Source organism: Saccostrea cucullata, unplaced genomic scaffold (genome assembly GCF_032062105.1).
Source record: "Saccostrea cucullata isolate Sc308-1 unplaced genomic scaffold, CSIRO_AGI_Scuc_v1 ctg4936, whole genome shotgun sequence".
Lineage (NCBI taxonomy): Eukaryota > Metazoa > Mollusca > Bivalvia > Ostreida > Ostreidae > Saccostrea > Saccostrea cuccullata.
This window is the reverse complement of record NW_026930779.1, coordinates 3,623-24,312: the sequence shown is the minus strand read 5'-3', so window position 1 is coordinate 24,312 and position 20,690 is coordinate 3,623. Positions and strand designations below refer to the sequence as shown.

Here is a 20,690-nt window from a genome sequence, read left to right as displayed (position 1 = left end):
TCTCTTTTTCCGAGGCGGATTTTTCCTCTCTTCACACACATCACACGATAATACGTAGTCATGAACGAATTGTCGCATCCTAGGCCAATAATAGTCGGAATTCCTGACTTTTTCTAAAGTCTTTTTGACACCCATATGACCTCCAACATTAGAGTCATGGAAGTGCCATAACACAACTTGACGCAGTTTCCGTGGTAGACATATCTTTAGTTCCTCACTATTATTTAAAATCCAGCGAATACACAGAACACCTTGATCAATGCACAATAAATCCCATCTTGAATACCAATATTTGCACTCGAAGTTTTCACATGACACAGTTGATAATGGCGGTTTTTCATTCTTTTCCATCCAGTGGAGAATAACGCGCGTTCCAGGGTCATTCTGTTGTTTCTCTCGAATATTTCCTCGATTTAATGACTCCTCCGGCTGTTTCCGAATCTTTGCTCGCATTGGTCTATTTGTTCGCTTCTTCTTCACAGGGGAAATAACGGCACAATCACTTGATTTTTCAGAGTTCGTGTTATCCTTAAATAATACACTTAAATCAAACACGTGATTGACACTTCCTTTTGAATTATTCCTTAGTTCGGAAACATGTGAATATTTCTGAATTTCACTTCCTTCACTTTTCTCACGTTTACATTGTTTACATTTCGATTCACAAGAAACACGAGATAATGCATCTGCATTTCCATGTCGTTTCCCAGCCCTATGTTCAATCTTAAATATGTACGGTCCAAGTCGCTGAAGCCACCGCGCAATTTGTCCATCCGGTTCTCGGAATCTATGAAGCCACACCAAGGACCCATGGTCTGTTCTAAGCAAAAACTCTCGACCAAGTAAATAGTGCTTAAAGTGTTGAACAAAGTACACAACAGCTAGCATTTCCTTACGTGTAACACAATAATTTCTTTCAGAATTATTTAGCACACGGCTTCCATAGGAAATCACAATTTCTCTTCCATTCTGAATCTGCGATAACACAGCGCCTATAGCCTCGTTGCTAGCATCAGTGTCTAGTATAAAGTCACCAGCATTCACATCGGGATATCCAAGAATAGGTGCAGATATCAATTTCTGTTTCAAAAATTCGAACGCTGTATCACATTCTTGTGTCCAATTCCATTCTTGATTTTTCCCAGTAAGAATATGCAGACATTTTGCGGTTTTAGCAAAGTCTTGGATGAATCTCCGGTAATACGCTGCTAGTCCTAAGAAACTTCTAAGTTCCGTTACATTGCTCGGGGTTTTCCAGTTTTTCACAGCTTCTATTTTTGAAGGATCTGTTTTAATACCCTCCTTTGAAACGATATGTCCAAGAAAGCTCACTTCCCGCCTAAAGAAATTGCACTTCTTCGCTTTTAGTTTTAGGTTGACACTCTGCAGTCTATCTAATACTAAACTAAGATTATCTAAATGTTCGTCAAAAGTACGACTGTACACAATAATGTCATCCAAATATAAGACTGTTATATTCCACTGTAGTCCATTCAACGCCTGTTCTATAACTCTTTGAAACGTTGCTGGGGCGTTGCATAATCCGAAAGGCATAACCGTATAATGGTAAAGGCCACCACGAGGTGTAGCAAACGCTGTTTTCTCCTTATCCTCCTCACTCATAGGAATCTGATGATAAGCCATATTGAGATCTAATGACGAAAACCATGTAGATCCAGCGAGGGAATCGAGATCATCTGCCACACGAGGTATCGGATAAGCGTCTTTGATGGTATTCGCATTCAATTTCCGATAATCGACACAAAGCCTCCAGCTTTTGTCCTTTTTCTGGACTAATACAATAGGAGCGGACCAGGGACTATTGGACTTCTCTATTAATCCCTGTTCTTCTAATTTCTTGATTTCTTCATCCATTATTTCCCTCTTGAAAATAGGTACCCTGCGCACTGGTTCCTTAAGGGGAATTTCCTCCTTTAACTTAATGCGATGTTCCCCAATCGTTGCACGCTCCACTGGTTTGTTTGGGTCTGCAAACGCGTCCACACGAGCTAAGAGAAAGTTCTTAAACTTTGCCGCTTGCTCTTCAGTTAGATTTTCACTCGCTTCTTTAAAAACTTGTTCTAGATGCTCTGGCAATTTGTCGCCTCCTGACATTACACTACACACTTCCGGGGTCTTCAATGTTGACACAGTTTCTACAGGATCAAACACAGCTATGTCGGTACACTTCTGCACATAAACGTCATGGTCATTCGGATTAAACACGCGCACAAAAATATTATTTTCACCACGCGTAGATTTCACTAACTCTCTTGCCACAGCTAATCCATGATTATGTACAAATGATTTTAGAGGTAACAGCACCCCATCACAAGCATCTACACTACTATCGAATGTAGCCTTTATAATACTCTCATGATGAGCTGGAACAACACTGTCCTCCATGCTAATAATATATCCCCGCAAGACTTCAGCATCTGAACTAAGGTTGCACACATTAGATACATAGTTCCATTGACACTGGAATTTGGTGATAAAATCTTGGCCCAGTAAATTACATTTTACGTCTGCCACAAACACTCGAAATATCACTTGAAATCCTTGAAAAGAAAGTAGCATTTTTGCAGTTCCCGTAACTTTCAATCTTCTTCCGTCGGCTGTATTAAATTGCTTTTTAGCGCGCTCCAGCACAGGTCTGTGTTCTGGAAGAATGTTCCAATAAACCTCTTCTGTTATGAACGTGTTCATTGCACCAGTGTCAAATTTCCACTCTAACGATGTGCCTTCCACTAAGCCATCTAATCTCATTCCTGGTTTTCCTTTAATTTTTATAACTCCTTGATTTTTCTCGTTAGACTCGTAATTCAAGTGCAAATTTTCAACATCTGTTTGAGTTGATACTGCAGGCATTTCTACACTGCTATCATCCTGACGTTGTTCCTCTCCTGTACTAGGCCGCTTAACTAACTGCTGTGCCGACACATGGCCTACTGCCTCGGCACTCTTAAATTTAAAGATTTCTGGGGGGTTTGGCTAACAGCATTTTTTCGCTTTGGACAGTCTTTATACAAATGCATAGAAGAATTACAGCCGTAACATTTCTTCAAAGTTTTACTTTTATCCTCCATATCTGGATTAGCGCGGTACGTTTTCCCGGTCACTGGGACTTTTCCCTGATTGGAGAACTCGCTAACTCTATAAATGGGTCTTACAGGGTTGTTTTCCCTGTTTCTTAAATTCCGATTCTCTGTCATACGAATGCATTCCTCCTGCATCGCAGCAGTCACTGCTTCTTGTAGGCTTTTTGGTCTAGTGCGCTTCACAGCTAAGCGGAAATCATCATCATGATTACAGTTGTCCATAAAAGTTTTAAGACTAGCTTCTTCCACATAGTCTCGATTTCCAGGGTGAGCTCTTCTATACAAATCAGCTATCGCTTGGCCAAAATCTCGGAACGATTCTGTCTGGAGTTTTTTTCGCATTTTTGCCTCAACGATATAGCTCTCCTTCATCGCAGTATGTCCAAATCTGTTGTCCATTTGTAGTTTAAGTTGGTTATAGTTCCCTATAATATTATCTGGTAATCCATATGCGAATGCTTCCGCTTGTCCACGGAATGTAGTAATAAGAACTCTTCGTCTCATGTCAATGGACCAATTATTTAACGCAGCAATATTCTCAAAATATCTCACAAATTCACTCCACACTTCTGTTCCTTCTCCTTTGAATGTGCGTTTGACCTGAATGTTTAATCCCCGTCCTGGCAATCCGCCTTCCTCATTGTAACTTCCGGCTTCCTGATCTGGTGCTCTATCAGTTGAAATATTCCGCACAGTGCTAGTTATCCGTCCAGCATTACGCGTAGTCCTTTTCTGAGTAGATTGACACATTTTCCAAACAACAGCACACACAATCAAGCCTAATAATAATATTCCAATATTTCCCAATGCCTCATGTGTCAATCGTAACAGTAAATTTTGAGGAATGTAGCGAAACACTCCTAACACAGTCAAAACGAGAGCAAGTATTCCACTTATCAATATTGTTATCCCAGAATACCACGTACTTTCATTCTGCGCTTCCGTGCAGTTCTCCCCATTCACAATTCTATTCTGTGGTGATTCTGTATTGGCAACGATCGGAGACGGTAATTCACTTTCAAAATCCTGTAATAGATTCCGCCTCACAGAAGTTCTTGGTCTTGGAGTAGTTTGTGGAAAACTACTAGGCGAAGTAAAAGTTAAATCCATATCCGCTGGCGAATGTGTAGTGCGATCACCGCCTTGAAACATTTTTAAGAAAAGGGCACAGTGCGTCAAAAGCACAAAAATCACAAAAGGATCCAGTTTGAGAATTCACAGAAATCACTAATTATTCATCCTAATCCTGCATGCACACGACGGACACTTGTAAAATCTCCTCACAGTTTTTCCATTATCCAGAATATGTTGATTTTCACTTTTCAGAAACATATTAAAACAATTCGGACACTCTTTGCGTAGATAATAATCTTCAATTCGCACTAGTACTAATTTCCCAGAGTCATCATAGTCATAAATATGTGCCAGTCTTTGGGGTGGAGTATTTCTGAAATCCATAATTAGTAAACACACGCATGAAAATAATAATCCGAGCAGTACCACTATGTTCCGTTTTCCTTCCAAACACTTGCAACTGTTGATATGGTCACAATTTACGCATCGGTATTTAAACACAGAAAAAATAAATAAATAAAATCACCGGAATAATATCCAACTGGAATAAAATCCCACCAAGCGGCCACCAGTTGTAGCGCCGTCGAGCGGTAAACGGCTCTATTTAAATAATCCAAGTGTGATAAACTCCAGTTTTATTAATAATCCATGTGACTTAAATTCTCCAACCTCTAAAGCATACGCTTTAGGTTAAATGAAACGCAAAATAAAATTATTTACAGTTTATTTACATCACAAATAAATCCAAGTTTCACACATTATAAATCACTGGCCGGACTGCACTTTTCCTACATGTATATCCCGTAATAGAATTAATAAGACTGACTGCCCCTAAGCTTTTACTCGACCTATATATATACATAATGTGCATTGCTCATGAGGAGCAATCTTTTTTAACGGGGTCAGTTATGTAACGACATTGCTCGCGCGGAGCAATGATATGTAAACAAACATTACGTAACAATGAAACAGAATAATACTATAAGATACCGTTACAATACGACTGCTCAATTTAAAACCTTATTACCACAATCCCTAGATTTAACCGACGGAGAATGGGAAGTGGCTTTAACAGAAATGATGTATCCCAATTCATTGAAAAACATTACAGAAAAGGAGGCTTATTTTGACATCCTGGTTCCTCAGTCTTATGCTCGCCATATCAAAAACCCCAATGTTTATGGCAGATTTAAAATGAAAACCTTAGACCCAATGCCATTACGTCAATGTCCTGTACTGCTCGATTGGGCCCATACTAAACGACCTGCACTCGTTGAACTAGATAGCAAGATGGAAATTAGACGAATTCACTTCAGACCCGGGCCTTACACTCACCCCAAGGCCTTAACAGAGGAAATAAGTCTAGGACTAGAGAGATCATTGAAAAAAATATGGAAAACCCTTGGTGATGGAAATGAAGAAAAATCTATGAAATTAGTATATTACGAGACCTATGATCGAGTGATGTATCAAATCAATGAAAAAATGCTTACTCCCTTATGCATTCGTTTCCCCACATCCCTAGCTTATAAGCTAGGCATGGACGGTCATAAGGTCATTCTTCAGAACGATACAGAAAACATGACCAAATGGATCAACATTAGTTACTTGGGAAACAGTACTGTGGATTTATATGAAAATCTGAAATCCATGTATGTCTATTGTGACTTGATTCAACCCCAGACGGTAGGCTCCAATGCCTTGAAACTCTTAAGAGTGGTGCCTTGTACATTTCATTTGGAGGATTCAAAACAAGCCAAATGGGAACCCATTCGAGCGGAATATTTGAAACTAAGTAAAAAACATTTCGATACCATTGAGATTCACATCATGACTCCTTTAGGGACTCCCATGCCCTTTGTAAGTGGTAAATCAGTGGTGAAACTTCATTTCAGAAAAGTATACTGAGATGAATGTACCGTTATTGTGTTCCATCTTATTGGGCGTGGTGGCCTGCCTGGTCTGCTGTCTGTATTGTATTCAGCCGTAAAGGGTATAAAAGGAAGTCCCCCGAGGATATAAAGGTCAGTTGAACAAGCGACATGAACCATGCAGTATCATCCCGGATTACTGAGACAAAGAGGACACAGTTGGACTTATCATAAAGGTTTATTACGTCAAAAAGGCGGAGCAGTAGGTTCTATCATCTCTGGATTGGTGGGAGCCCTTCCCTTGGATAATCTATCGGGAACTCCTCTTACAGGATTACTCAAATTGGGTAGGATTTTAACTCACATGAAACCTCAAAAAGGAGGAAATTTTTTAAACTTCCTCTCGGCAGCAGTCCCTAACATACCCCTACCGGGCATAGGCTCAGGTTTGACTCTCAAAGAAGCGACCAAGTTAGCCATGGGGCCACAAAAAGGTCGAGGATTTGTCAAAGATCTACTCAAACATGGGAAACAACAAGCCATCATGGCCGGAGTGAAGATAGGCAGGGATGTGGTGGGAAAAAGAAAAAACATCCGAAATGCTCTTTTAACCCACGGACTCAATGCGGCCAAAAATACAGGTCTATTTGCTTTCAATCGAGGAGTCTCTTTACCCTTTAGAAAGAAGAAGAAGAAAAAAGGACAAACAGGTCAAGGAAGAAGAAGAAGAAGAAGAAGAAAGCAGACAGGGAGAGGAAGAATCCTGTTAGCCCGAGGGGGTCCTAAGAGAAAAAGAAAAAAACAAGGAGGAATTCCTAAAAGAAAACGTCATTTAGATGTGTTTGACTGAGTGAGAGAGAGAGTATAAATAGACCAGTCCAGGGAACAGAAGGTTCATTTGTGAAAACTGAATCCTAGTAGACACATCATGTTACAGCCCGATTCCTGTGCGTGTGGGATGAACAATTTAGAATTGTTTCAAGTCCCTCCGACTAATATTGCTTTAGAAGACTCGAAATGGGAAGAATATTACCCCATTTCCAGTACTTTAGATTCCGACACCGCTCCCATCGAATTTGAAATCAAAGGACAAGGAGATCACTATCTGGATTTATCTCAAACTTATGTTCAGATGGTATGTAAATTTACCAAAGACGATGGAAGTAATCTGACTGGGGCAAACAGCACTTCCAGTCCCGTGAATAATATCTTACATTCCATGTTTACGGAAATCGATGTCAGTCTGAATGGAAAAATAGTGACTCCGGGGACAGATACCTATCCTTACAAAGCTTATCTGGAGAAATTATTGTCTTACCGACCCAGAACTTTAAAGACACAGACGAGGGCCTGTAGTCTGTGGGAAAAAGATACGGCAGGACACATGGACGAAGTGGGGTTAGACGACCTTGGTGTAGCTGCAAATAAAACCTTTAATGTAACCCCGGGTCAAGATGGTGCGGCTGACACGGTGACCATTAACCAACCCATCCTCACAGCGTTACCGGCCAATTCTAAAAACGAAGGATTCCGAAAAAGACACCAAGCTATTGCTGACAGTAAGAAAATCAGTTTGCTGGATACTTTACATTTGGATTTGTTTCAACAAGATCGATTTCTACCTAATGGAGTGGACGTCCGTTTGCGATTTAATCGAGCTAGACCCTCTTTCTACATGATGATCAAAGGAGGAAGTACAGGAAAAGTGAAAATATTGAGTATGATCTTGTGGGTGAGAAAAGTCAAACCCACAGCAGTCATGATGAATACCATTAATCAGAGTTTGAATACCCACAGAGCCAAATATCCCTTGAGAAGAGTGGAAGTGAAAACCTTTACCATTGGCTCAGGAACCCAGTCTAAGATAACGGATCATCTGTTTCAAGGTCAGATGCCTAAACGTCTCATTTTAGGCTTTGTGGAGAATGCGGCCTTTAACGGAGATAAAACTAAAAATCCCTTTCATTTCCAAAACTTTGGGATCAAGAAATTAGATGTCAGTATCAACGGAGAGACCATGAGTACTCGTTGTTTTGAGCCTAATTTCAACGACGATTTATATCTGAGATCATATCTCAGTCTGTATCAAGCCCTGGGGAAATTAGGAGAAGATTGGGCTCCGGACATCACCCTAGAAGAGTATAAAAGCGGCTACACTCTATGGGGCTGGGATTTCACTAAAGATCAAGAAGCGCAATCGGATAAATTCCACATCATAGAAACAGGAAATCTGAGAGTAGAAGTGCAGTTTACCAACAATACGGTTAACACTATCAATTGTGTGGTGTATGCAGAATTCGATAACCTATTAGAAATTAACAAACAGAGAGAAGTGAGCATTGATTACTAAAAAAATGGATACGGGACAATTGAGAGAAGTCTTATCCAGAGAATTCAAGAGTTCTTTTGGAGGCGTGTATCCTGTAGATTTATTACCGGATCAATTAAGACCTGGAGAAAAAGCTGTCGTGGTCAATACGGATCCTCAAGATCGACCTGGAGAACATTGGGTGTGTCTATATGTGAGCAATCCCGTGGTGGAATATTTCGATTCTTATGGATTTCCTCCCTTACAAAAAGAAATTCAAGATTTTATCCAGCGTCATGCTCAACAATGGATTTATAATCCGTATCGCTATCAAGACTGGAATACCGATGTGTGTGGACAATATTGCGTGTATTATTTACATCAAAGAGACAAGAAAAGAAAGAAAACCGACGAGTGGCTATTCCCCTTTGACCAGAGTACGGCTTTACAAAGGGATAGATACGTGGCGAATTGGTTTAAAAACACTTATCATAAATTACCTACGGGTCATGGACAAAAGTGTCAATGTTTTTATCAAAATGTATTGTAAATGCATTGTTGTTTGTTGTTTGTTGTTTGTTGTTACAAAATAAAGAATGAAAAAAAAATCAAAATCTGTGTTCTTTGTTTTGTCTTTTGTTAGTGTTTTCAGAAAAAAATCCAGTTTGAACTGGTTAGGCTAGACTGAGCTTTTGACTGTGGAGCGTGACGTCATAATCTTGAATCGGTGCCAAGTATTTACCTATGTAGTCAGCATAAAAAAAAACGTAGGTAAAACGCATGTTTTGCACACGGCCCTTATCTTTCAAGGTGAGGGGGTATAAAAACAAGGTGTTAAAGACGATCCTCCTCAGTTGGGGGCATGTGGTTGAGTAAACGACAGTTTGGCAAACGAATTCCTAGAATATTAGAAGACATGGAGATGGATAAAGATAAATTTGCCTTATTAGAAAAGAGAATGACGGAACCTATGGAGGGGGATCACGAAGCTCCTCAAACAAAAAGAAGAATAGAGTTGAAAACCTTGGATCCGGAACCTAAGAATGAATATATACCCCTGCATGAGCCTATCAATGATCCTAAATGTCCAGACAGATTTTACAGGACAGCCATTAATTGGACTTTCACCATTAAAGAGCCTAAAGAAGAAGAAGATATAGACATGTTTCTGAGCAACCAAGATGATTTCTTCTTCGGTTTCCAGTATTTGATTATACAAAAGGAAAGACATCCCTGGACAGGAGAACTGCATCAAATCAGGGGATTCATTCAAATGAAGGAACCAGAAGGAGGACTGACTATGTGCAGACTTCATATCGCTGCCAGATTTGCTATGTCTCACAGTACCCCAGAATTGGAAAGTATGTTTTACAAGCAAGGAGGTGACTATGAAGAATATGGTGTTCTGAAACCGGAGGAGAGAAATAAAGAATTGGAGCCCAGAGATTGGATAGAATGGGAAATAGGAGCTTGGAAGAAACCTGAAGCTATTGCAGCCAGAGAAGCTAGGAAGAAAAAGTTCTTAAAGAATGTGAGCTGGTCAAGATGTGAATAAAAAAGATTTGAACTGTTATTTATTGTTAGATCTCAATAAAAAAGAAAAAAAAAATTGTGGGTTTTTTGTCATTTTTAAAAAAAAAAAAAGGTTATCTCCCTTTAACCATAGATTTTTTTCAAAACACCAAAACAAAAAAAAGTGTTGAGGGTTTTTTAAAGATTGATAAAAATAGAAACAATTTTAAAAAAAAAAGTATAAATAGTAAACATGGTACAAAACACACCTCAGTTGTGGACTGGTTTCATTATGGGTAACACCTCCAGTAAAGAAATGAGTCAGAACACTAGATTAAAGGAAACTGAATGGTTACTTATACAGGAGGGAGGAAAAGATATCATACCACCTCCCTTGATGGTAGAACATCCTGCAGTATTTATACCACCTCCCTTGATGGAAGAACATCCTGTAGAATATAAACCTCAGGAGGAGGAGGAAAAAGAAAACATAAGACCAAACAACAAACTCTTGGAGGATATTAAGGCTCATTATCAAAACAAACAGAGAGAAAATACAGGCAATGGATATATTGCTTACTTAAAACAAGACAGAGGTAGAATAGCCAATAACTGGATATTTAATTTAACTGGGTGCCGACAGGAAGATGTAGATCAAATCATTGGAAGTAATTATCAATACTTGATCTTACAAAAAGAAAGGCATCCAGAAACTGGAAAACTTCATCATGTGAGAGGATTCATTCAAATGAAAAACAGAGTTCAAGGGAGATACATGTACAGAAAGATTCATAAATTAACCTGTTTTGAAATGTCTTACAGCACCCCAGAATTGGAAAGAACTTTTTATAGACAAGGTGACTATGAAGAATATGGAGTTCTAAAACCTGATGTGAGAAACAAAGAATTAGTTCCAAGAGATTGTAGATTTACCTGAATAAAAAACTTGTTTTTTTTTTTTAAAATTCTTGTTGTTGTTCTATAAAAACAAGGGTGTTTTAAAAAATAGATTCATTTTACATCATGAGTCTCCAGGAGATACAAGGTGATTTACTCGACTGTGAGGTAGAAGCTATTGTTCATCAATGTAATTGTTTAACTGTAAAAGCTCATGGATTGAGTCAAAGTCTGGCAGAGAAATTCCCACAAGCTAATCTCTATGCCACTCGCAGACCTTTAGGGACTAGAAATTTAGCCGTAGAAGAAGATAGAGGAATTCCAGGCACTATTAAGGTGTTTCCCTCACAAACTCCTGTGGTCATTTGTTTACTAGCTCAATGGGATTATGGAAAAGCAAGTCACCGACCTAAAAGAATTTCCACTTATCAGGATACCCCACAAAACAGAGAGAAATGGTTTCAAGCCTGTTTACAAGAAATGGGGGAAAGTTTACCTTACCAGACTTATGCTTTTCCTTACAAGATTGGGTGTGGACTAGCCCAAGGAAATTGGATTCATTATAGACATTATATTGAACAATTTGTACACACTTATGAAAAACATGTGTACATTCTTCATCATCATCATTAATTGTGTGTGTTTTCATGTGATGTAAAATAAAGAAGAAAAAAAAGTACCTTTTTATCTGTCATACTCTAATGTCTGTTTTAAACAGGAGATGAAGGTCCACCGCAGTCAGATCTCTGGTGGGGGTCAGTAGAAACACTCAAGTAGTTTTTTCTTTTCCCCTGTGATATAATGTCAATATTTTAATGGAAAATTCAGAAATTTATTAGCACTTAAAGATTAAAAACTTGCTATCTTTATAGTATAGATTTCCATTATCAGATTTTATTTTTTTTTTATCCATTTTAAAAATATTAACATTTAAATAATTATCTTAATAATAATAATTAAATAAATTAAAATGATATCTCATTGAAACTTTTTTAGATTCAAGTTTTGTTTTTGTTTTTATGTTAGTTATTTCACTGTGTATTTCCCCAAAGGAAGACCAACAGCCAGGCTTCACTTCATAGAGAATGGATTGGTTAGGAACAAAACATATCTTCCAGGTTTGAGGACTGTATAGAAAAATAAAACCCATTTTTTGTTATTATGATTTAAATTACATGAGACAATGCCTCTTATAAATGTAATGCAAAAATAATATCTCTTATATATATGGATTCCTTTACTCTAATTATATTAAATGTCATTTGTAAAATGTATTATTTTTAAAGACAGAATTATTTAGGATTGACTTTTTAAATGATGACATGAATAGCAGGCCATACTTTAAGCACATGACAAAAACATTTTCTCAAATTACACAGAAATGGGTTATTTAGCATAGCTGACATTAAACATATAGGTGAGGGATAACATAATCACAATTATAAACAATGTGAAACAACTTTAAACGACCTACAAGGTGGATTACAAACCTTTTTCACTGGGGTAAAATCTTTGCCGAGATTCGACAATGGCCGCCTAATTTACATAAAAAATTACGGCGTACTTGGAGACATAAATTTTTTTTAAAAAGTGACCTGGTGTTATAACTTGAGAGAAACACAATGTTTCTTGTTTTTACCCACTGTATAAGGTAATCTTTTCTTTTTTTTTTTTTTTGAACACACACACACAACCGTTTTATTTCTTTGACTGTATAAAAAAAAAGATCATCTTTTTTTCTAAGATACAATCGTTTCTTTGACTGTATTTTGAAAATAAGAAATGATCTTTTTTTTTTCTAAGACACATAACGTTTCTTTTTTTTTTGACTGTTTAAGTAGGCATCTTTTCGAAACAATTGGGTAGCCCTTAAAAGGGCTGTTTGTTGTTGTTTTTTTTTTTTGGTTTTTTTGTTGGTTTTTTCTGGTGGCTTCAAGTGGCTCCCCTGGTAGCTTTACTCGTTCAATATCCGCTCCACCAGCTGTCCTATTTCCGAATCGGAATCTGAACTGTTCTGGTCTCTGTTCTGGTCTCTGTTAAACTCATCCCTGCTGCCCACGGGCTGAATAACCGGCTGGGAGTTTCTGCAAAGAGGGCAAGGTAGGTTCCTCTCGATTATTCTAGCGGCACATAATAAGCAAGCCGCTCTTTGAAGACAGCGAGAACAGATGAAGTTATTCTCCTCTTCGTCCGATAAACAGAGTGTACATATGGCCCGCTGGGTGGGGACGGAAATTCCCCAGGGTGGCACTCGTCCCTGATTCCGGGCTTGAGCTTGTGGGGCCGCAGTTGGTGGTGGTGGGGGAGGCGACTGAGATGGCGGCCTTCTGTGGGGGTGAGCCCTCCTCCGACGGTTGTTTATCTGCATTCTTGCCATGTTCAATCGTAAAATCTCTCGCCCGTTGTCGATCCTCCTCACGGTAATAAAACTTTCAATCTGAATACCGGGGATGAGGTAGAGATCTTCATGGAATATCCTATGAGCCATCTTTGTCTTCTAACTGGAATTCAGCAACGAAGGAATGACACTGAGAGCTCGGAGGGTCTGTATTTATACACAATAGCAGACGATTGTGCAATCGCGGCAAAACATCAACAATCCAATCATGTGATCAAATGTGATTGGCTAAAACAAAAAAATCGCTTTTGATCATGTGATCAAAAAACGCCCCATCACAGTGACAAAGCAAAATTGAAGGGGGAAAACGCCGAACCCGAGTGCATATATGACGTCATACAATGACATAACACTGATGTAGTATTACATGATTTTTTTATTTCTTAAAAACTAACAAAGCTTCTAACTGTCGAATTCTCCTCCGAAATCGTATTCGATCCGCTACTAATTGCATCCAGGGACTTCTCCTGTCTTCGGGGGGTAATTCGTATATTTGATTGAGGCTGGTATTAAAAGTCACTGATTTCCTAGCCTGTGTGAAATTTCCAGGTATTTCATTCCGTATTGAATACATACTTTCTCCATCGCATCTATGTCCTGCCACAATAAAATCACTTTGCCCGCTTGGGGATGGGTCAGGAAACTGTAAGGCTTTCCGAAATAACGGGTCAGGTTCAGTCCGTACCATTTCTGGGGCAGAATTGTTTTCATATGTCGACATAGAAAATGTATGGTAGCTAGTCTCCCCATGCTCGTCGCATGATGTGATAAGGTTAGGCATAGTAACCATAAATCCTGAAGGGTTTCCATGATAGTGCTGGCTTCCTGAAATACTTGTTCTGCCTCCGGGGGTAGAGATTCTTGGTGATTTTGTGCCCATCGTACTAAACAATCATACCCATCTAAAATCAGAGAGTGAGTGTGTATCAGGGTTGACATGATAGTCGATTGTGAAGAAAGGACCAGACTTTTCTTCTCATTTATACCCCCCAGTAGAAAACGTAGGTCTATCGTATATTTTTTGCACACGGCCCTTACAGGTGATGCAACAGGTATAAAAAGGTAGGTCAAAGGTGCACACGGCCCCCCTGACTTGAATCGCTGCCAAGTATTTACCTGTGTAGTCAGCATAAAAAACGTAGGTCTATCGTATTTTTTGCACACGGACCCTAAACAAACTTGACTCGCTGCCAAGTATTTACCTGTGTAGTCAGCATAAAAAACGTAGGTAAAACGTATTGATGCACACGCCCCACAGCAGGTATATAAAGCGGAGCTGGGATTTGACGATCAGTCTTGCTTGACATTTCGAACTTGACAGACGTGAAAATATTATGGCAGAAGCAATGATGAATACTCCAGACAACCCCAACTATGTGACACCTGAAGGTTATGTAGGAGCCCCCATGCCAGAGTCACAGGATGCAGTGGGATTAGATTTGGGCATGTATAATCTTCCAGAATATGCGAATAAAGAAGATATGGGCCTATTAAATACAACTCTAGATGGGATTGTTAACATGCTGTCCGCTCTTGACAACAAGATGAATGATATGAACAACAAGGTGAGTGATCTTAACAACAAGCTGAATTATATTGGTGAGAAAGTGCGACATCATGACAACACGCTGAAATATATTGCTGAGAAGGTGGGTGATCATGAAAACAAGCTAACTGATCTGAAAACTTACAACGCCAGTGAATTTTGTTTGATTCGTGCCAAATTATCCAAATTAGAAGTAAAAGTTACTAACATGCAAGACAAAATGAGAGGAGGAGGAGCAAGCACCTACCAGAAAAAAGAAGGACAAGGGGAATCGGGAGAAAAAAAGAAAACTAGACAGACGGATCCATGCTACAGGTGCAAAGAGTTAGGGCATTGGGCCCCAGATTGCCCCAAGAAAGATTTGTGCTACAAGTGCGGGAAATTTGGCCATTGGGCTAATCAGTGTACAGAGGATGAGGAGGATCAACAATTCGTCAAAGAAGTACAAAAACTGGAGAAAAAGCCTCAGGAACCCAAGATCTCAGGGACCCACCAGACCAAACCTCCAGTGAAAGAAGGAGACAAAAAAGAGAAAAAGGAACACAACAGAGAGAATCCAGGACCCAGCACTACTCACAAGAGGAAACTATCCCTGATGACCGATAAGGCCCAGAAGAAGAAAAAGTAAATTGTTGTATTTTTTTACTTGAATAAAATCTGTGTTCTTGTTTCTATTGTGTGTTGTTTTTTTTTTTTCAGTTTTCGGAAAATCACTGTGAATGAGTGACGTCATAATCAAATTCTTGAGTATTTGCCAAAATCGTAGTAGCAGCGTTATGAATGGTAGTAGCAGCAGCGTATAGTGTATAATGTAAACACAGTGTAAACACACCCCCGTATTTAGGGGGGATTATATGTACTGAATTGACCCGGCTATCCCCCAGGGGACTGCACTCAGTTGACCCACCTATCCCCTCCAGGGGCTGCACTCAGTTGACCCACCTATCCCCTCCAGGGGCTGCACTCAGTTGACCCACCTATCCCCCTCAGTGGGATGTCCTAGATATTGACCCACCCATCTAGACCCTTTATACTACTATTATGTAGTGGAAATGCATTAATTCTTTGAAAATCCTGTCTGCTCCTGGTTAAAAAAACAGTTTATTTACAGATGTGATGGTGCTAAACTATAATTATTATGCCCCCCTTCGAAGAAGGGAGGGCATATTGCTTTGCTGCTGTCTGTCGGTCGGTCTGTCGGTCCGTCGGTCTGTCGGTCCACTTAGTTTCCGTTCATTTTCTTCGCAACCGTTGCACATACTTAAATGAAATTTGGTATACAGATATATCACATGAATATCTAGGCCAAGTTCTGTTTTGGGTACGATCGCACCATTTTTGACAGAGTTATGCCCCTTGGACTTAGAAAAATTTCATCATTTGCAGTTTCCGTACATTTTCTTTACAACCCTTGCACATACTTAGATGAAATTTAGTATGCAGATATATCACATGAATATCTAGGTCAAGTTCTGTTTTGGTTACGATCACGCCATTTTTGACAGAGTTATGCCCCTTGGACTTAGAAAAATTCCAATTATTTGCAGTTTCCGTTCATTTTCTTTGCAACCGTTGCACATGCTGAGATGAAATTAAGTTTACAAATTTATCAGATGAATATCTAGGTCAAGTTCTGTTTTGGGTACGATCGCACCAGTTTTCACAGAGTTATACCCCTTGGACTTAGAAAAATTTCAATTATTTGCAGTTTCCGTTCATTTTCTTTACAACCGTTGCACATACTTAGATGAAATTTTGTATGCAGATATATCACATGAATATCTGGGTCAAGTTCTGTTTTGGGTACGATCGCACCAGTTTTCACAGAGTTATGCCCCTTGGACTTAGAAAAATTCCAATTATTTGCAGTTTCTGTTCATTTTCTTTGCAAACGTTGTACATACTGAAATGAAATTTTTTATACAGATATATCACATTAAAATCTAGGTCAAGTTCTGGTTTAGGCATGATTGCACCATTGTTGACAGAGTTATACCCCTTGGACTTAGAAAAATTCCAATTATTTGCAGTTTCCATTCATTTTCTTCACAACTGTGCACATGCTGAGATGAAATGTAGTATACAGATTTATCAGATGAATATCTAGGTCAAATTCTTTTATGGGTACAATCGTGCCATTTTTGACAGAGTTTTGCCCCTTGGAATTGGAAAAATTCCAATTTGGGGGGAGGGGGGCATAAGTGTTTTACAAACATCTCTTGTTCCCTCTGTGCATAGTATTTTTAATGTAATTCAAGATCCACGTATCGGGGTAACTAAGCCAAAAAAGTGTTTATTTCACATATGTTAATCACACACATTGTATAATCTCGTTAAAAACTATAAATTTTATTATGTATTATTTTAAAAGGGATAATTGCATATATAGTGTAGCGGCTTAGATCAAAATTTCAGCAAAATAGTTCACTTGTGGATACAAGCATGAAATTTGGTACAAATGTCTATCTGATACTACGAAATCAAAAAACATCGTTGGCCACCGCGATTTCCGCCATTTTCAAGATGGCCGCCATTAAAACAAAATGGCGACATTTTCATGCAGTTTTTCCTCGCATTCATTCTTTTACAACCAAATTAATTATACTTTGACCGCTTAAAGATATCTTAAAATTTTAAAAAGACTTTAAAATCATATTCCAACTTGAATGCTATAAATATAAAGACAAAATGATTTTCTTATAACGCATTATATCGTTCCTTATCGTAGAATTTAAATATATTATCACAAGAAGCCATTAAAAAAAAAAACTTGTAGCAGATGTTTTACAAAAGCCTTGCAGGCGTCCCTCACTATCCAGTGGGCATAAATACCAAGTAAAATTTTGTATTCGAAAGCCCCCAATAAGTAAAATAATCACCCAAGGAACGTAAAATCTCACTGAGTGAAACACTCCTCCAAATCACGTAAAATCTCAATAAATGAAATAATCCTTCAGAGAACGTAAAATCTAATTTAGTGAAATATTCTTTCAAGCAACATTTAATTTTAATGAGTTAAATAATCAATCAAGGAACTTAAAAAACAGGTAATGAATCCATTTTGTATTTATGACATAAAACAACAGGTAATCATTCGCTATCCACAATGAAGAATGCCATGGACTGTGAAGACAGCACCATCCTTTTTAAATCTAAGACAAACGCCTGTGATGGCTTGTAACCAACCTTTATTTGTTCTTGCCAAAAGATACAATGAGAATGACCGGAAATTTATGGTGAAGATAGATTTGTTGTTAATAATTGTTTGATGGGTTTCATATTGAAACGGTAGCTTTTAAACTGCTTGGTGATTTGTTGAAAGGAAACGGCTGGATGACAGCATTAATTCAAGCAGACAAAAGTTGCATATTCTGGAACTGCTGAGTCTTTCCTAACAGTTTCTAATCTTGCTAAAACAAGGCAAGATCATCTAAATACTGCCTGCTGTCTGTATAACTTAATAAAAAGGCAGACCAAAATGCAAAGGAACTCGATAATTGCGATGAAATTGAAATAAATGACCTATTTTTCATAATTTAAATTTTGGTCAAGAATTCTTTTGGAAACCGTTGTCCTCTCTTTTGCAAGGTCTTGCATGGAAAAAGATTTAGGGCTTTACAAAGAATCTTTATCAAATCTGTTTCCAAATTCTTTGCCCTTGGTCACATCAAATATGCTCGATGGCTACCATTTCACCTTTGGGTGCAAACAAAGCACCCGGACATATACTAGTACTTAGAAGTTGAAAAAGGAATCTTTACTTGGAAAGAATTATAGTTTTCAAACATTGCCATTCGTCAAACCCATGAGCATAATGCTATTGTAAAAGGTAATGGTTAACGGAAGATCAAGCTGCATTAAGGGTGGTAGCTGGTCCAGAAATCAGCATACTTACTACAGAGTTCACATGAATATGTGGAAATGTTCACGAGAAGTAGGAAAACATCACGAAGAACTCATGCTGCTCAAGAAAAGTTTTTTTTCAAAAGTAAATCGGGCTATGCCTATGGTTTTGGAAATGGGAAATCCATTTGAGGAAGAGTTGCTGGATCTTTATAGTTGTTGTTGAAACCAAAACTGAAGATGAAATATTTAAAAAGGGAAACATTGTGAAAGAAAAATTTAGGGAATGCCTGTAAAGAGATGTGAAGGTGATAATCCAGGTTTTATGAATTTTTTCAGAAGAATAAATTTCGCCTATTGAATCCCAAACAAATATATGATTCTTCAAAGTCAAAGTTGGCAAATTTTGAAGATGACTGTACCCGCTTTTCTAGGTTATTTATTTTCTGTCAGGGCAGGCAAAACCATGTACAAGAATTTTTTGAATATGAAAACCAGGACTCCCTCTCTTTCACAAAATGGTTTCTTAATCCACATGTACGGTGTTAAATCTCAATTGATGCCTATTTGGAAGCAGGTCAAGAGTTGCCAAATAATGTACTGACAGTTGATTCACTGGTAATTGACAGTACTTCATTAGTTAATTCCAAACAACCTGAAATTTCAACTAATATGCCAATATCATTATCCTTTTGCACATTAATTCTATTGTAAAAGGTAATTTGAGGGTATACACTATCTTCGATGTTCAGAAAGACTATATATAGTTTTAAGGAAGAAACCGAAAAGAAGTGTGGCATGGGGTCTAAACGAAAAGTAACTGGAAACACTAGACCACCAAAGTCATGGAACACTATTCTTAAGTGTGACGAAAACAAAACTGAACTTTTGGGGGTTTTAGCAGACACAATTATTTTCGCGATTACAGAGGCAACTTTCATTGTAGTAAAGGAAGAAAATCATGTCAGTATTAACAAAGCTATAGATACCAACTTTATATCACTTTGCAACTATGAAGATGCTGACACCCGTATGTTCTTTCATGCAAAACATGCAGCACCGGGTGGTAACAGATCAATCTACATGGTAAGCTCGGATAAGACGTTTCTATTATTAGTGTAACTCTTTTTTATGAATTAAATGTGGATCAATTATGGATGACATTTTGAAAGGCAAGGATTTGCGATAGATACCAATTTATGATGTTGTTAGATCACTGGAACCATATCAAAGGCATTACTATTCTTTTATGCATTCACGGGTTGTGATACAGTGTCGGCCTTTGTTTGGAAAGGTAAAAAGACAGCACGGCAGGCCATGATTATGTTTGAGAACGCCACAGAAATATTCCAATTCTGGACCACCCCTTATGACAATTTGAAAGAACCTATAATCAATGCACTGGAAGAATTTGTTGACATCAGCAATGGCAATATCGTAAATGACGCTCGCCTTGATCCCCTCCCTAAAGAGCTGCTCTGTAGAGGATAAAAGGAGAAGTGAACTCCAGGTTGGTCATTTATAGGGTCAGTCATTATGCAAGTTGCTAAATTTACCCTCACTTTCCAGTTGGGGTTGAGTTAAAAAAAAAAGGGGGGGGGGGATTTTGGGTCCCACACTGGACAATCTTGCCTGCAATTCCTGCATCATGTCAAGAACTACTAAAATGTGGGTGTAATATAACTTCAACTGCTTCAGGTCCGGATTACCTTGTATTGCTTTATGCAGCTATACACGGTTCAGCAGACTAAGTCAGTTATGTCATTAAAACAGCTTTTGTTTGTATATAAGCGCATGCGCAGTGTATGTAGATATAAAATGAAGCTCAAATTATATCATATACCAAGTTCCCTTTTATTATTTAAAAAAAAAAGTATTACCGAGAAACGTTCAAAATATTAGGGAAAAAAATATGAAAACAGACGCCATTTTGAAATAAGTGGCGGCCATCTTGAAAATGGCCGAAACTTGAATGGCCAACGATATTTCTTATTCAAGTAATAGTAAAAGAACCTTCATGCAAAATTGCGTGCTTGTATCCGCAAGTGAAATATTTCCCCCACTATCCGCTCCGCTAATATTGTCGAATAAAACCTGTACCGTCTTCTTCACGAAACACATAGACATAACGAACAGTTTT

At 38.3% G+C, this 20,690-nt stretch overlaps 2 protein-coding genes across 2 annotated transcripts; both read left to right on the top strand.

The window, feature by feature from the left end:
• Positions 1-6,224: 6,224 nt before the first annotated feature.
• Positions 6,225-8,396, top strand: LOC134230078 (uncharacterized protein F54H12.2-like). The gene is made up of 2 exons (XM_062711852.1): positions 6,225-6,620; positions 6,984-8,396. The coding sequence occupies exons 1-2, from the start codon at positions 6,225-6,227 to the stop codon at positions 8,394-8,396; spliced, it is 1,809 nt and encodes a 602-aa protein (XP_062567836.1).
• Positions 8,397-10,889: 2,493 nt separating this feature from the next.
• On the top strand, positions 10,890-11,526 carry LOC134230077 (uncharacterized). Its single transcript, XM_062711851.1, has 2 exons — positions 10,890-11,348; positions 11,482-11,526. Exons 1-2 carry the CDS (start codon positions 10,890-10,892, stop codon positions 11,524-11,526), a joined length of 504 nt encoding a protein of 167 aa, XP_062567835.1.
• The last annotated feature ends 9,164 nt before the right edge of the window (positions 11,527-20,690 follow it).

What these genes read in the sequence shown, in the direction of transcription:
- LOC134230078 (XM_062711852.1), top strand. Translation starts at nt 6,225, where the DNA reads ATGCAGTATCATCCCGGATTACTGAGACAAAGAGGACACAGTTGGACT. An exon ending in TGAAGATAGGCAGGGATGTG is followed by an intron (nt 6,621 to 6,983) that starts GTGGGAAAAAGA and finishes ATCATGTTACAG; the next exon opens with CCCGATTCCTGTGCGTGTGG.
- LOC134230077 (XM_062711851.1), top strand. Translation starts at nt 10,890, where the DNA reads ATGAGTCTCCAGGAGATACAAGGTGATTTACTCGACTGTGAGGTAGAA. An exon ending in GACATTATATTGAACAATTT is followed by an intron (nt 11,349 to 11,481) that starts GTACACACTTAT and finishes TGTTTTAAACAG; the next exon opens with GAGATGAAGGTCCACCGCAG.